Below are 14,531 nucleotides of genomic sequence, written 5' to 3' on the forward strand. Positions count from 1 at the left end.
AAAAAAACAAAACAAACAAACAAACAAAACAGTGCCATGGGGCTGGAGAGGTGGCTCAGCAGTCAAGAGCACAGGCTGTTCTTACAGAAGGCCCAGGTTTGAATCCTAGCACCCTCATAGTAACTAACTACCATTTGTTTGTAACTCCAGTTCCAGGGTATCTGATGCCCGCTTCTGTCCTGCATAACATGGGTGCACTTACACACATACAGGCATAACACTCATACACATACAATAAAAACAAATAAATAAATAAGTAAGTAAATAAATAATAAATACCCAGTGCCAGTTGTGGAATACCACCCCTTGAGTTGTTGGTCAGAAGTGTCCCAGAGATCCTCCAAACAATATAGGCCATTGCCATTGCTCTTGGTTTTTCATCAGAACTTTGATGGTAAGACCCTATTGCTGAGGACACCATGCACATTGGTCACACACATGGAGAAATCAAGTCAGGTAGTATGCAGGCTTCTGGGGGGAAAGTCATCAACGGTTTTTACCTAGCTATGAACCCTATGAATGGGAATAATGATTGCCATGGCAAGACATATCCATAGACATAATAATGGTAGAAATGGTATGGGGATAACTAACCACTTTCTGATTGGATTTAAGGCCTTTTTCATGGGAGGAAACCATTCCTGGTACTGTAAATCTGACCAGGAACCTGTGGTTTTGGATCGGGATCCTACAGGCCCCAGTGGTAAACCTGCCACTATTAGTTTGCTAAATGGATATATCTATTGGCTCTGTAAATTCCTCTCTCTCTCTCTCTCTCTCTCTCTCTCTCTCTCTCTCTAGATTAGTCCACCTCTCAGACCTCATCGGAGAAGTTTCTTTGTGCATTTGATGGTGGTTAATGCAGAAACTCACAACTAGTCAAAGTGCAGAGAATAAGTGACTGTGGAGTGCTTGGCCACATATAAGATACCTATATCACACCCTCGCCCCAAGGTTCAGGGACCAATGTGAAACAGGGAGCAGAGAGATATAAGAACCAGAGGTCAGGGAGGACCAGAGGAAAACCATGTCTGCTGGACATGACAAACCACTGCATACATGAACTCAAAGAGCTAGTGCCTGCACAAGATCCAGCCAGCCAAGATTCTAGCATGGAGTGAAAAGGGATTCATGAGCCCCCATCCTAACTGAAGAGCTATGGCACCTGATGGCTTCTGGGAAGGGAGGGTCAGTTTTACTTAAGGTTGTGGCTCCTGGTAGGTTGACCACACTCCAGTGCATGGCCCTACATCCAGAATCATATAGACAACACAAATTGGAGTCAGTGGATTAGTAATAATATTTAAAAGTTCTTCAGTATTCATAGCTGTTCCTTAAGTGACAGTACATAATGATTCAATTTCAAGTGACGAGGGATATGGTTTGGTCTCACTTCTGACATTCAGATTTTCTGATATATAGTCTTACTATAGGCAATTGAGTTCAGAAAGCCATCCAATTGAGAACAGACATGTCAATAATTGCTATATACTTTGGAAGGATGGATATAAGTGTTGCGATAGATCATGTCCATCTTGCTGATGAATGGAATCCAAATGAGGGAAATTAAATTCTTATACTCCACACCTGGAGAATCATAGGCTATTAATATCTCCTAAATCATGGACACAATAAGGATCTTTGAGAACCTACCAGCCAGTTCCCAGAAAAATGCCATATGTATCCCAACCCAAGTAATTCTTTATTTAGGAACAAAAACATTCAGTCTACTTGGAAACCGCCTATGTCTTTCACAGCAATAGAAAAAGCTCACTACAGACTAATGAGAGCAATGATGCTGTATCTAAATAGATAATTTCCCTCCTTTTATTAGAAAGGGGTTGAAGGTTTAGAAACCAGAGAATACACTTTAAAATTATATTTCTTATGTGAAATTCACATCATAACTGTTCAACTAAATTAATATTTCTATTATATTCATCACTAAACCAAAATAGACTTGGCCTGGCTTGTTATATGCATCTGACAGGTACTGAGTAAGGAAGAAAGGCCCTAGACTTTAAATTTTTGAAGGATGTTTTTCTTTTAATAGCTCTCTATGACTAACAGCTTATTCTGAGATCATGAATATTGAAAGTCTGTTTTTTATTTGCTTTCTTTCAATCTAGACACCTCACTATCAATCCAAGTAATTCTTGCTAGGTTACCTCTGTGTGTTCTACAACATCTCTAACTTCAGATCTGAGGATTGTATAAGGATCGTAGTGTGAAAAATTAATTTCACCCCTTAATTATACAGTTAGAAAGACTGAGACACAGCAAGTGAACTAACTTGCATAGAACTACACAGCTAATGGTAGAATTTGAAGCCAGGCATTCCCTGCAAATTTTACTATTTGGATTTTTTTCCCTTGAGGTTGGTTTCAGTCTTCTGGTCCAGTCTTAGCTTGTATCCATAGATCTTTGCCCTCTGTCCATCTCATTCTTACTTATTTTTGCAGCACAGCTTTTCTGAGAACAGTTGCCTATGCGTCCTCTCTTATCAAATAAACATCTTCCAGCATTTCTCAGTAGGTAGACACAAGTGAGAGCCTCAAGAATCTGTCTTGCTTAGGCACTGTGCCATCTCACTGCTGATACTCAGCGACTGTGCCCCATTTCTACAGGGAGCCCCAGGGCATTAGAGCTGAACTGGACTCCTGTGAACAAAGGCTCAGTGTCTCAGGACTTCTCCAGTTGGGGGAAAGGCCAGTATGTCCTCTTCTTCTGCTCTTGTGCATCTGCACTACCAAAGATGGGAACTATTTGTGCCCTTTTTCAGTTAAGATAACTTCCTGTCACCAAACAAAACCAAAAGATGGAAATAAAAAAAAATTAAAAGTTGTGGAAATGCAGTGTGATATAAATAGACATCTTTCTTCTGTATTAAGTATTAGATTATTGAATAACTATTGTGAAACTACAGTGTTGTTAAATCTATTTGATATTATACACTAAAATAAAGGCCAGGAGGATTTAGAACCCAAATATGATAAAGGAGCTACATGATGTAAATAATTGTTAATCTAATGATTGGGTTGTGAGACTTTTTGAAGGACAGAAGCAAAGAAAGATACTTTAGCAAAACAGACTGGCAAACATAACTATGTACATAATAAGCTTCATTACACTAAAATTACCGGTAAGTAAAACTAAAAGGTAAATGTCAAACTGATAAAGTATTAATGGATTTTCTGAACCAAGATCATAAAACAAAGTCAGGGCCATAAGGAGGCAGTCAGAGAGGGCAAACAGTGAAAGGATATAAAATATTGAGCCTCTTCAGTAACAAAATAAGTATTAAATGAGATACCATTTTCCCTTATACAACAAATATTTTTAAAGATGCTAAAAAAAACACAGTGTTTGCAAGTGCTTTAGAAACTGGCACTTTCATACACGCCTGGTGAGAATATAAAATGGTATATGGCCTTTCAAGGCAACACCTTGTTGCTATGCATTAAAAATCATTAAAACGTACCTGCTTTTTGACCCAGAAATTCCAATTCTGAGTGTTCATCATGAGGAACCTATCAGAGATGACCAATATTTCTGGACAACTATATTTACGCATGATTAAATGTATTATAGGATGGAATGGTATGAAAAGATAAAAGTCCTGTTTTACATTTTAATGTGCCATGTGGTTCTATTAGCACCAGGACTAGACTTTTATAATCTGAAGAAAGGAAGTTTTATAAACTTACTCTTAATATTACTTCCAGGAATTATTTGGACAGAAATCTGTCTGATGAAACAGCCTTGGTGCTCAGTGGGAAGTGGACTAGGGGAGAACATGAGTTTTAAAGGCGAAGAAACGCTGACTTAGACAAGAGAAAGTACTACTTCTAATATATTACAAAGTAGATTTTAAAAGATTAGAAAATAATGTGCATATTAATATTGCCATTTTAAAAGCTGTGTGCTTGTGAGACCTACACTGAGTTATCGGCAATGGTTACCTCTAAGTGGCAAAAAGAGAGCTATCTTGTTTTTTGTGTTGTTTTTGTAGTTCTACACAATTTTTCCTATAGTCACATATTCAGGAAACAACACGAGAAGCAGTCTCAGTGAAGGAGATTAAGAATTTTCTGGGCCTTACTTTGCTTCCAAGGCCAGAGCGAAGATGCCAGCAGCTAGAGGTGCAGAGGCCGAGGTGCCTGTGTGGGTCTCTGTACAGTCGTTGTGCAGGTCAGCACTTGTCTGGGAGGAAGAGAAGGGTGGAGACACATGAGGCGTGTGGGAGGGGTGGCCAGACCAAGGTCTGCATCTGCTATGACCAGGAAACTCAGCTGATTGGATTCCACACTTCCTCCTCTAAACCATGAGCGGATGTTTGCCATCTGCTGATATTTTAGTTCACTCTCCTCTATATGCAACTTGCCTGTAATTCTGGCAGCAAGATGCCTTTTCTGGGGATGAAGCACTCCCACTATGAATATTTTCTCTTCTGAGATTCCCAAACAAAATGTGTCTATAAAAAAGGAACTGTTTCTAAATCGTTGTGAATCATGCTGGCCCATTAATCATCAGGTCCATTGTGCTTGGTTGGGCATATTTAGAAATTCTAACAAAATTCCCTTTGGCCTTCAGATTGACATCTATCTGCCCCTATAACCCAGGGATGTAAAGACATCCTGATCTGAGCCCCTTGAACTACTAGAACAAAAGTTGGTTAGGATGAGTTTTGCACTACCTGTTGATGATTGGAAACTCAAGATTGATGTCTTCTATACTTAGATGAGAATGGTGGGGTTTAAATTTTTTTAAATGTGCCATATTTAGTTCTGGATTCAAATGCTACAGCTGCTGTGTATTAGATGTGTCACCTGGTCACATTGTATGGTCTTCATGTCAGCAAAATGAGAGCTACATTTCCTGACTCATATTCTGAGGTGTAAGAACTTACTTGTTAAAGTATTGGTGGACAGTATCATTATATGTAAGGAGCTATGCAGGCTAACTTCAGGGTAATGAAGAGCTTACTGAGATAAAGCAAAGAAACCACAAAGACTTCAATCAATTTGCTGTCTGAACAAGCTGTCAGGGCAAAGGATTACTAACAAGACACCCGCCCAAGCTCCAGTGCTATGGTTTTAGCCAGAGATTTCATTGTGTAGGAGGGAGGTGTAAAAAAATAATTTGTTCTATTATCGCTTCTTTTGGCTTTTCACTTAGGGTTCCTGGATTTCTCAGGTTATGGTGTCTGCTTCTCAGAGAGCTGCGGAAGGAAAGATGCCCTTTTTACCTGTTGACGCAGATAAGCCCCCAGAGATGACTGTGCTGAGGAAAAGGTTTGCATAAGAAAAAGCTATGCTACTGCAACTGTCTCAAATAGACTCTACCAGCTGTCTCTCCCAGGGCTGGTTTACCAAAGGAGGGATATCTACAAAGGTGGAAAATATCCTTCCTGCTTCAGTGCAAGAGGCTTCAGATGAGGGACAGTCTATATGGTACTGATTCTAAATCCCTAACAGGCCATTTTCTGAAGGCAGCTCAGGACATCCACAAGAATGGCATCAGCCAGGGACTCTGCACACCAGTAGGCAGATGTCTGATCTATCTCTTTCAAAGGTTATAAAATATGCCTACCCTAAAGAACACTTGGGTAGAATGTCATTGTCTATTATTCAAGTAACTGAACATATGGCTTGAGAGGGAAGCCAGCACCTTTCAGTGAGACTACACGGCTCTGCTGCCTAAACTAGGTGCAGATGCAGAGCTGTAAAACAGTGCTCTATTCAAAGCAGACATTAGTGCTGATAATTTTGTCAAGATGCTGTTAATGGGAATCATGCGTACATTCCAAGTTCATTATTAATTGGGTCATGACCTGCTATTTTTATTTAGATTGGGATCTATATACTTTACCTAATTGACTCTTTCCATGCCCAGAGTTGAATGTAAGACTTTAAGATTTTAAATTAAAAGTATCCATCTTCTACAGGGAGACCCCGTCTCAAAAACAAGTGCCCACATTTGTTCTCAAAGCCTCCAAACAGCCTTCCATTTTCATTCCCTTAAAGGGAAATCCAATCATTGCTGATGACTCAGGGAAATGAAGGCACAGGTGGGATGGGCTTGCAGAACTCTGGGCTTATAACCTCTTTGAACTGTTTTTCTAGAGGCTGAGACATTCACCCCAGGCTAAACCGAGACTGTAATTTCCACGCAGGTCATCTCTTCTTAGGAGATGTCACTGGTGTAGACTGTATTTTTATCATTTTGCTAAAGGCCAAGTCAGACTATATCCCTGGGATTAGAGGACCAGAAAATACAAAGGTAATGAAGTCCCTATAACCCTGAAATCTCCTTGTAGGGAGTTTCCAGGGAGGCATCAGTTAAGCAGAAAAGGCATTTGGACTGCTTGCTGTATGTAATGACAGGTTTGGTGGCTTCTCAAAGCTGAGTTAAAAATGACAGGGAAGATCATCTTGGCAGAAGTGTCATTATCCCTGGAGAGAAACTTCCCAATATATGCCAGTCTTTCAAGTGAGTAAGCACCAGTCTCCCTGACTGAGACATCAAGTTAAAGCAAATCAATTCCTCCAAAGGTCAGGGAAAAGGATCAGTCTGAGAGCACAACATGCTCCTACCCTCAGCAGAAAGTCTGAAACAAAAGCAACCTACGATTCGCTGGTCTGTGTAATCCCCGCTGCTGTAGGAGGTGGCCAGTGTGGAGGAACACTTCTCTGCATACCAGGGCGACAGACCTTGTTGGGAGGCGCTGCTGATGGAGATGGTGTAAATGCTGTCTGTGTAGCCATCACAGTCACAGTTATCTCCCTGACGACCCCCATTCCCGGAAGCCCAGACAAAGATGGAACCTTTCCCTTGTCTCCCCTAAAGGAAAAGCCAGAACGTATAGCATCTGTCATCATCTGCTAGAGTCACTGGCAAACCCTAGCAAACCCCAGGAAATACATCCATGATGTTTCTCAGAGGCAATTATTTGGAGTCTATCTTTAACCTCAGGCCCTGTAGTGTTAATGTCAGAGATTGTATATTACAAACCCAGCGGAGACAGAGGCTCTGCCAGCCTCCTGTTAATGAGCCCTCTCTGAGGTGAGGCTAAGCAAGTACTTTTCCTTCCTTCTTTTCTTTATTATGTAGATTCATAATCTGGCCTTAAACACTTGATTCTAATTTTTTTTCACTCTTCCCTTGGCTTATGCCACTATACTTGAATCTTTGAACTTCCTCTCATTCTTTCTGCTGGAATCTTCTGGCTGAATGATAGAATGACAAAATCAGGCATTATTCAGATCTGCTTTGCAGCTGCATTAAAAAGAACTCTTCAATTGAATGGAACTCGTCAAGGCCACTCTTTCTGTGATTTTTCAATTGGTGCTCTCTAAAGTTTCTACTTTGTTTCATCCTGCATAGTTCAAGGTCTTAGATCTGTCCAAGAATGCAGTCAATTTAAGTGAAAGAACACAATATGAGGTCTGGCGTATCCTATGCACATGCGTAGAGCAGAAGGCAAGGGTTAGCTACGTTCAAGAACACATTCTCAGAGCAGTTGGAAGTAGTACAGGTTGTAGGTTACCTACCACAAAGCTCTGAAGGCAGCAAGAAAATGAGAAAGGTGGAAAAATGTCCAAAAGCATTGTGGGGTGTGTGTGTGTGTGTGTGTGTGTGTGTGTGTGTGTGTGTATGTGAACATGAGCGTGGAAACCAGAGGTCACTTTTGAGTGTCATTCCTGTGATACCATCTACCGTGTTTTGTTTGTTTGTTTGTTTGTTTGTTTGTTTAATCTTCCTTGCTTTTTTGAAGCAAGGTCACCAATGGCTAGCTGGCCAGTGAGCTTCAGGGATCTATTTGCCTATCTCTATCTCCCTCTGGGATGATAAACATGCACTACCACTTCTAGATTTTTATCTGGATGAGGGGATCAAACTTAAGTTTGATGCTGTGTAGCAAGCACTTTTTTGGCTGGGATAGCTCCCCAGCTCTCAGAAATATTTTTAAAGTAAAGATCCTAAAAGTAATGAATCTCTGTTTCATATCAGACTCAAATATGGAAACATGTTTAATACTGTACTTTAATTCCTCTGAAGAATGACTTAGATAAGTGCCTTTAAAATTGTGAGATTTTATCAAGAAATTCATTTCTTTCTATATAACTGAATGTCCTTCCCTTCTCATATTCCCCTGTGAGTCTATGTTAAGCATCTCACCTGTTTGACGCCATATTCAAAAGCCTTCTGGGCTAGTCTACCGGGCCCCTCCACAGTTTTCCCATCATCATTAGGGCCCCAGCTTGCACTGTAAATATCCACATGGCCAGGATTGAACCCAATTGAACTGGCCTCAATAGCATCAGTCACAATGCCATCTAGCATTCTTATGCCTGAGGGAAACAAAGAAGCAACACAGCAAGAATGTCAGTGTATTCATCTAGAAAAATTGAGTGTTTTAATATTCACATTCTCCAAGCATTTTCAGAGGAATCAAAAACAAGGTAGTCACTGGATGTTTCTAATACCTCTGACCCAGTTTCTAACAACACAGAGGGAAAGGGCAAGTCAGTGCCCCTGTGAATTTTCTTGCTTGCCCTTTAGAGACAATATTGTGTACTATGACACGGCTGTGACTTGTAGCTGTTGTATGATTCAAGGTTCTGTTCCCAGTATGAGTTTGAAAGGGAGTAGCAATCTTGAACAAGAGGAAGTATCGTGCTTGCTGTCCATTAAAAATGTCTCCCCTCCCTCCACCATCCCAACAAAATGACAGAAGAGTTTTTAGAAGGAGAAAAAAATGTCAAATGCCCCTTCCTCAACACACGTGCTCCTGATTATGTGCCTTGAATGGCTGTGGCCCAGTCTCTCAAACAAGAGCCTTGATAGGAAGGTGTGCAGCTAGAAAAGATCCATTCACAACAGAAAACCAGCATAGGGAAAGAACACTGGTTTCTAAGCGTTGATTAAAAATAACCCAGAGGCCACTCTTTTATGCTTCAAGGAACATGCTTCCTTTTCTTCCTACTAATCTCCAGGATGAAGTCATTGCCATGAATTCCACTCCTAAAGGGGACCATTTCTCATCAGGAGAAGGCAGACATGGTTGCCAGTTGTGCTTTCTAACAGACTGTCACCCATCATCAGACTCATGCATTCAAGAGCCAGAAAGGGAAAGGCAATTTGGATAAGACAGGCAGATACCTGTTATTCCTGGCTTCTAGCTACTTTATAATTCAGTGCCGTGTACAGCCATAAATTTTCACACTATTATTTATTATGTAACAAGGGGAAAAAGCATGTAATTCACATGGCCAGTGAAACTGATGCATTTTTTTTTTTTAAAGAATTGCGGACAGGCTCGGTCACACCTGTAGTTCCAGCACTTAGGGGCCGGAGGCAGGAGGATCAGGAATTCAAGGTCATCTTGGTTACACGGTAAATTTGAGACCAACCTGGGATACATACATTAGACCTTGTCTAAAAGACAACAAATTACTTTTAAAAGCATTTGGAAGAAAAAGATCCCAGCTCTGTTTTTAAATAGCTGTATGATCTTAAGCAAGAAATATAACCTTTCTGTGTGTTTTCTTCAACTGTAAAATGTAGTTGATGGTAACAGCTCCCATGCATTGGAGATATTTTACATACAGTCATTATTCCCCATACCTTACACATAGAAGCTCATCTCTCTCTATAGCTACCATTGCAGATAAGAGCTGCAATTTTCTGTACTAAGTAGGTGGATAGACTAAGGTGAGGGGCTTGTCCAAAACCATGCAGCTTGAATGCAGACAGTCTGGATTTGAACCCTAAAAATATGATGACCACATCTATCTTGCCTACTGCAGAATATAGGTCCTATAATGTGCCATATGATGTGACTATCTAATAAATTTTAGTTATTCATATTGGAACTGGACCACCAAAGACTGGCGTGAATGACAAAGCTTAGTAGGCTAAGAATCAGAAATTTTATGTTTCAGTTCTGTGCTGCTACCAGCTTTCCTCTGTTACCTTAAGAAATCTGTTTGTAATTCCTCTCTAAAACATTGAAGGATCAGCTAATTCCTTCACAAACCATAGCTATTTGGTTAAAGGAACTTAAACTGTGAATCTTTTTGATTATATAATCTGTACTTCTGCCTTCAGTTTCTCTATATTATCAGCACAGTACTTTGAAGATGGTAGTATCAAAGAATCAGGAATGATACTTAAGCTCTAAGCGTGTCCTATATTAGAGATGCATGCATGCTTGTATCACAATGTATATTTATCTGGTTTCTAAAACAGTCAAATTCAAAGTGTACTCATGTAGAGTTTAAGGTGGTTTTAGTGTACTAATATTCTCTACAAGTAATCATTTGTGGTTACATCTTTTGGAAACCAAATTAAGATCAAAGTTTAGTATATAATTGTGAAGGACTGAGATAGAAAATATAAAGAGAGAGACAAGTTTTGTTTTCTCTTTTCATCACTACAGTTCTGCTCTCCACCCTTCTCTATTGGAACCGGGCTGTGTCAGTGAATTCTTCTGCCTTCCCGGTGGCTTCAAGTCAACTGCATTTGCCCATGGGGTGGTGGACATGGGAGGATAGTGGTTAGTGAGCTCCACCCATAGGGCGGTGGACATGGGAGGACAGTGGTTAGAGAGCTCCACCCACAGGGCAGTGGACATGGGAGGGCAGTGGTTAGTGAGCTCCACCCATAGGGCGGTGGACATGGGAGGGCAGTGGTTTGTGAGCTCCACCTCCTCTAGATCCTCCCTGCCTGAAGCAGCTCTGTTGCCATGTGCCAGGCCATAGCTCCAGGCCAGTGACTCTCTGTGGTTACAGTTTTTTCTCTTTACTTTCCATTGACTCCCATTTCCCTTTGTCTTTTGTGCCTAGAGGTGGGAGGTAATCTCTGCTTATACTAATTAGTCCTTTGTTGACTCCTTCTAACTCCTGTAAATGGCTTCTTTATTAAAATGTCCACAATTGTCCTAGGGGGACTTAGGACATTTAACAAAGCAACTAAAGACTGTCCTTTCCTGCCATCAAAGGTAGTGCTGGCTGTTTCATGTAATGAGAACATATTTCAAAAAATATTTTAAAAGCTCTTCTTTGCTGATAAATGAAAATTATCTACAGAATTCAGAGGTAGGGAAAGCCTTCCTAAATTTACCACCTCCTTCTGTTCTCTTAGGAAGCATTCAATAGCTATCCCTTTTAAGTCAGAGTGTAGAAAAAAATTAGACTTCAAGCGTCATTCAACATTCCATTATTTTTCCTGCAGGGATGTATAGGCTGTATTCAGCCATCCATCTTCCAGAAATCTAGATTCACTGATTGGCTTGCAAGTCATATTCCTGAGTCCCGCAGTGATTGGCTTGCAAGTCATATTCCTGAGTCCCGCAGCAAATTTTGATTGGAACTCATTTCTTCCTCTGGTTGGAGAAAATCCCCTTTCCCCATTTACAGCAGGCAATACGAGCCTCCAACTAAAATCCCAAACTACAGGAACAAGCCTGCCTTACCTCCAACCTTGGAATTGTAGGCAACTCCAACCCCGCACTTGTGATTGTTTGCTTGCATGGCAATTTCTCCCGCACATCTAGTCCCATGTCTAGAGATTGATTAAAAGAGCAAAAATTATAAAACATAATTAAGAATAAACATTTGTTTTGCCTATGGTATGTAGACATATGAGTTTTTTCCCCAGCTTTCTTCCTGGCATTTCTGCTATCTGGAGTTAAATAAAATTTGTTAAGATGAAGGATATGAATAGTGGGGGCAATGCCTATAAGTTCAAATCCTGGCTTCTGCCACTGACCAATGGTGTGATCTTGGATCAATTACTTATCTTCAAAGGACTATTGTGAAAATCTCCTGAGACGTTTGTGTAGAGCACTTGGAACACATCTTCGGAACCCAGTAAGAGTAGCTGCTGACACTGTTGTGAGAACTCGAAGCTAAGGAATAATGCCACAGATGTGTCTTCTGCTCCTTACACGTGTGCAGTGAAGTGGCTCTTCACTTTGTTCTTTAGGAATGACCTTTGATTAGATAGTCCTGGACCAGCCTTAGTAGACTATGACAGACCAGAGTCCTCCATGTCAGCCCTCCTCTGCTCCTACAACTACACATCACACTGAAATGCCTGAGGATTTTGTGTTACTGAGGAGTTTGAAATTTTCTCAGAACACTACAAACTAACTCTTAACTCTGATTGAGGCCCAAAGAAGATTGGTTTTGCAATCAGCCAAAGAGGGTAGTTGATGATTTCAGAGAATTTGATTGGATATATCCATCCCTGAAGCATACCAAATTTTATCACTAAGGCATCAATTCTGAAATTCTGGGGAAATTAATTCTTTTTTTCTTCTACCAGCCTGACTCAGGAAGAACAACAAATGACAAGCCTGTTAAGGTGATTCCAATTCATGGATGTATTCCATTGAAGAAACGCCTGGCTACAGTGGTGTGGGTGATGGACAGGAGCCACTGATAGATGTCCTGACATGGAGGACAGGAGAAGGGCTACCTGTCAGCATCAGCACCAACCACCATTAAATAACATTGCCTTGCCTTTCAGTAATCCATCCTGACACATAAAATTCCTGAATTTACTGGGTCAAAAAATAATTCTGCTCATTTTTTCCAAAGTCTCAAAGATGATCTTCTGATCTCTTTTGTTTGAACGATATTCCTGTCCTTTTATGTTAATAATAAACAGGAATTCTAAATCGGAGCAAGGCCATTTGTTGTACTTTAAGGACCTCCTTGATATAACAGGCATCTGCTTTGTTTTTTGTAGGCTAGCAGTTTTTCATTTAAGGAGCTGCCCTCCATGACTCCTTGAGGTACTCTCCATAATGGGTTGCCTCCCCATGTCAGCTTTCAAGCACTGGGGCTGATTCTGAGGAAGAAAACTCTACCCTTTCTTGTAAAGCTTGACTGTGAAGTTCCAGGCGAATCAGAGGGATCTTGCTGCCATGCAGGACTCTGTAGATAATGAAGCTAAGTGGGTAAACAGCACCAGCAGAAGAAATAGCAGTTGGTGTCCAGAGTATGCATTATGCAAACTCTGGGGTCTTGCAATTTCTAAAAGTAGATCATCCCTTATGATACTGTTTTTAAATTCTCATTTTATTTTGGGTTAAGATTCTTTTACTTGCAACTGAACGTTTCCTATTTTCTGAAAAATGTATGCAAGTCAAAACACAGAAAGATCCCTCATGTTTTGTTGATGAATTAGCCCTCTTTGCCTTTATAGAAAGAGAAATTTTGTTGTTATTCTCTGAATAGTGTGCTTCCAGAAGTTACTACTGCCTTATTTCTGTTAATACAGGACAGGAAACAAGGACCTGGGATATCAAAAGAAAAGTGAGTCTCCAGCTTAATCCAACCATCTCCACCTGTCCACAACATCCCTGATATCATGTCTTTCTCTAGGTGAATGATGTCATGTGATAGTAACTGTTATTCATCTGTCTTCCTTCTCTTCCCTCACTGCCCATTACAAACTGAGTAAAGGAAAGACTTCATCAACTCGTGTCTCATAGTCATAGATCTGTAGGGTTTTTTCCCCCTTAAATCAAGGACTTTGATTAAAAAAAATTCAAAACCTCTACTAACTTACAACAACAATAGTAGTAACTGGCATTAAACAAATTGATTTAAAAAGCATATTTCACAGATAGTTTAAAGACTATGATTTTGGTTAAAGTACTCATGTCATGCATGCCATTTATCTAGAAAAGTAATCTGTAATTGGTGTTGAAATATTGAATATAGATTTATACTAGCTTAATAGTAAGAGTAACCTGTGCTTTTAAGATTTTATCATTTCATGATTCCTCTTTTGATATTCAGAGGGACATTCAAATGTGGTTTCTATTAGTTTCAATTACATAGTAATCAAGAAGAGCAGCAATAAGGTAGTTTAGAGAGATAATGCCCTTGGAATTAGGAGCTAATAGGCCTCAAATTGCTATGCAGGTTAACAAAATGGGACCTTTCATTTTCTAAACTTAAGGGATTCATGTCTGACAATGTGCTTGAAGGCTAACTCAGTTTTTTATTATGTCTCCACTAACTCTGTGGTTGATAGTCAAGAAATTTTTGCTCTTTGTGCCATTTTCAAATAGCAGATTCTGAACTGGTTGAGAAAATGCACACTCCTACTTCTGTTCTTATTAAAAGACATTGTTCTTGCCATGCTGATTTCTCACTGAAATAAGTACATCTTGTAGCTAATGAGAAGCTTTGACCATCAGCAGCAGCAGCACTGTCATTGTTATTATCATCATCAATGTATCATCTCAGTAAACACTTATTTAATATTTGTATATATCAATATCCAAGCCATCTACATTTATATATATAGATATATGCACATATAGTCATACAATTCCCATAATAATAATACAATTATATAAAATATTCCTTTTCAAAATATGTTGAAATCTAAACACATACACAATGTCTTTGTTCACTCAAGTATAAGTGGAAGAGCTTAAATTTAATGTAAACCTGGCTCCTAAACTGCTCTTAACTGTTAGACTCATGCTATGTTAACTCTATGCC

General features: G+C 39.9%; 1 protein-coding gene across 2 annotated transcripts in view; it reads right to left on the bottom strand.

Annotated features, from left to right (window-relative positions):
• The window catches only part of Pcsk1 (proprotein convertase subtilisin/kexin type 1), a 46,526-nt gene that overhangs the window by 18,535 nt on the left and 13,460 nt on the right, over positions 1–14,531 (bottom strand). Inside the window, exons 6-9 of one of the 2 annotated variants that reach the window (XM_008827977.3) lie at positions 11,480–11,568; positions 8,182–8,354; positions 6,631–6,843; positions 4,103–4,203 (exon numbers count right to left, since the gene is read on the bottom strand). In XM_008827977.3, the coding sequence (XP_008826199.1) occupies positions 4,103–4,203; positions 6,631–6,843; positions 8,182–8,354; positions 11,480–11,568 (576 nt within the window). The remainder of the gene's footprint in view (positions 1–4,102; positions 4,204–6,630; positions 6,844–8,181; positions 8,355–11,479; positions 11,569–14,531) is intronic. The other variant, XM_029561071.1, reaches the window with a different exon arrangement.

This window comes from Nannospalax galili, unplaced genomic scaffold (genome assembly GCF_000622305.1).
Source record: "Nannospalax galili isolate Female #2095 unplaced genomic scaffold, S.galili_v1.0 scaffold393, whole genome shotgun sequence".
NCBI lineage: Eukaryota > Metazoa > Chordata > Mammalia > Rodentia > Spalacidae > Nannospalax > Nannospalax galili.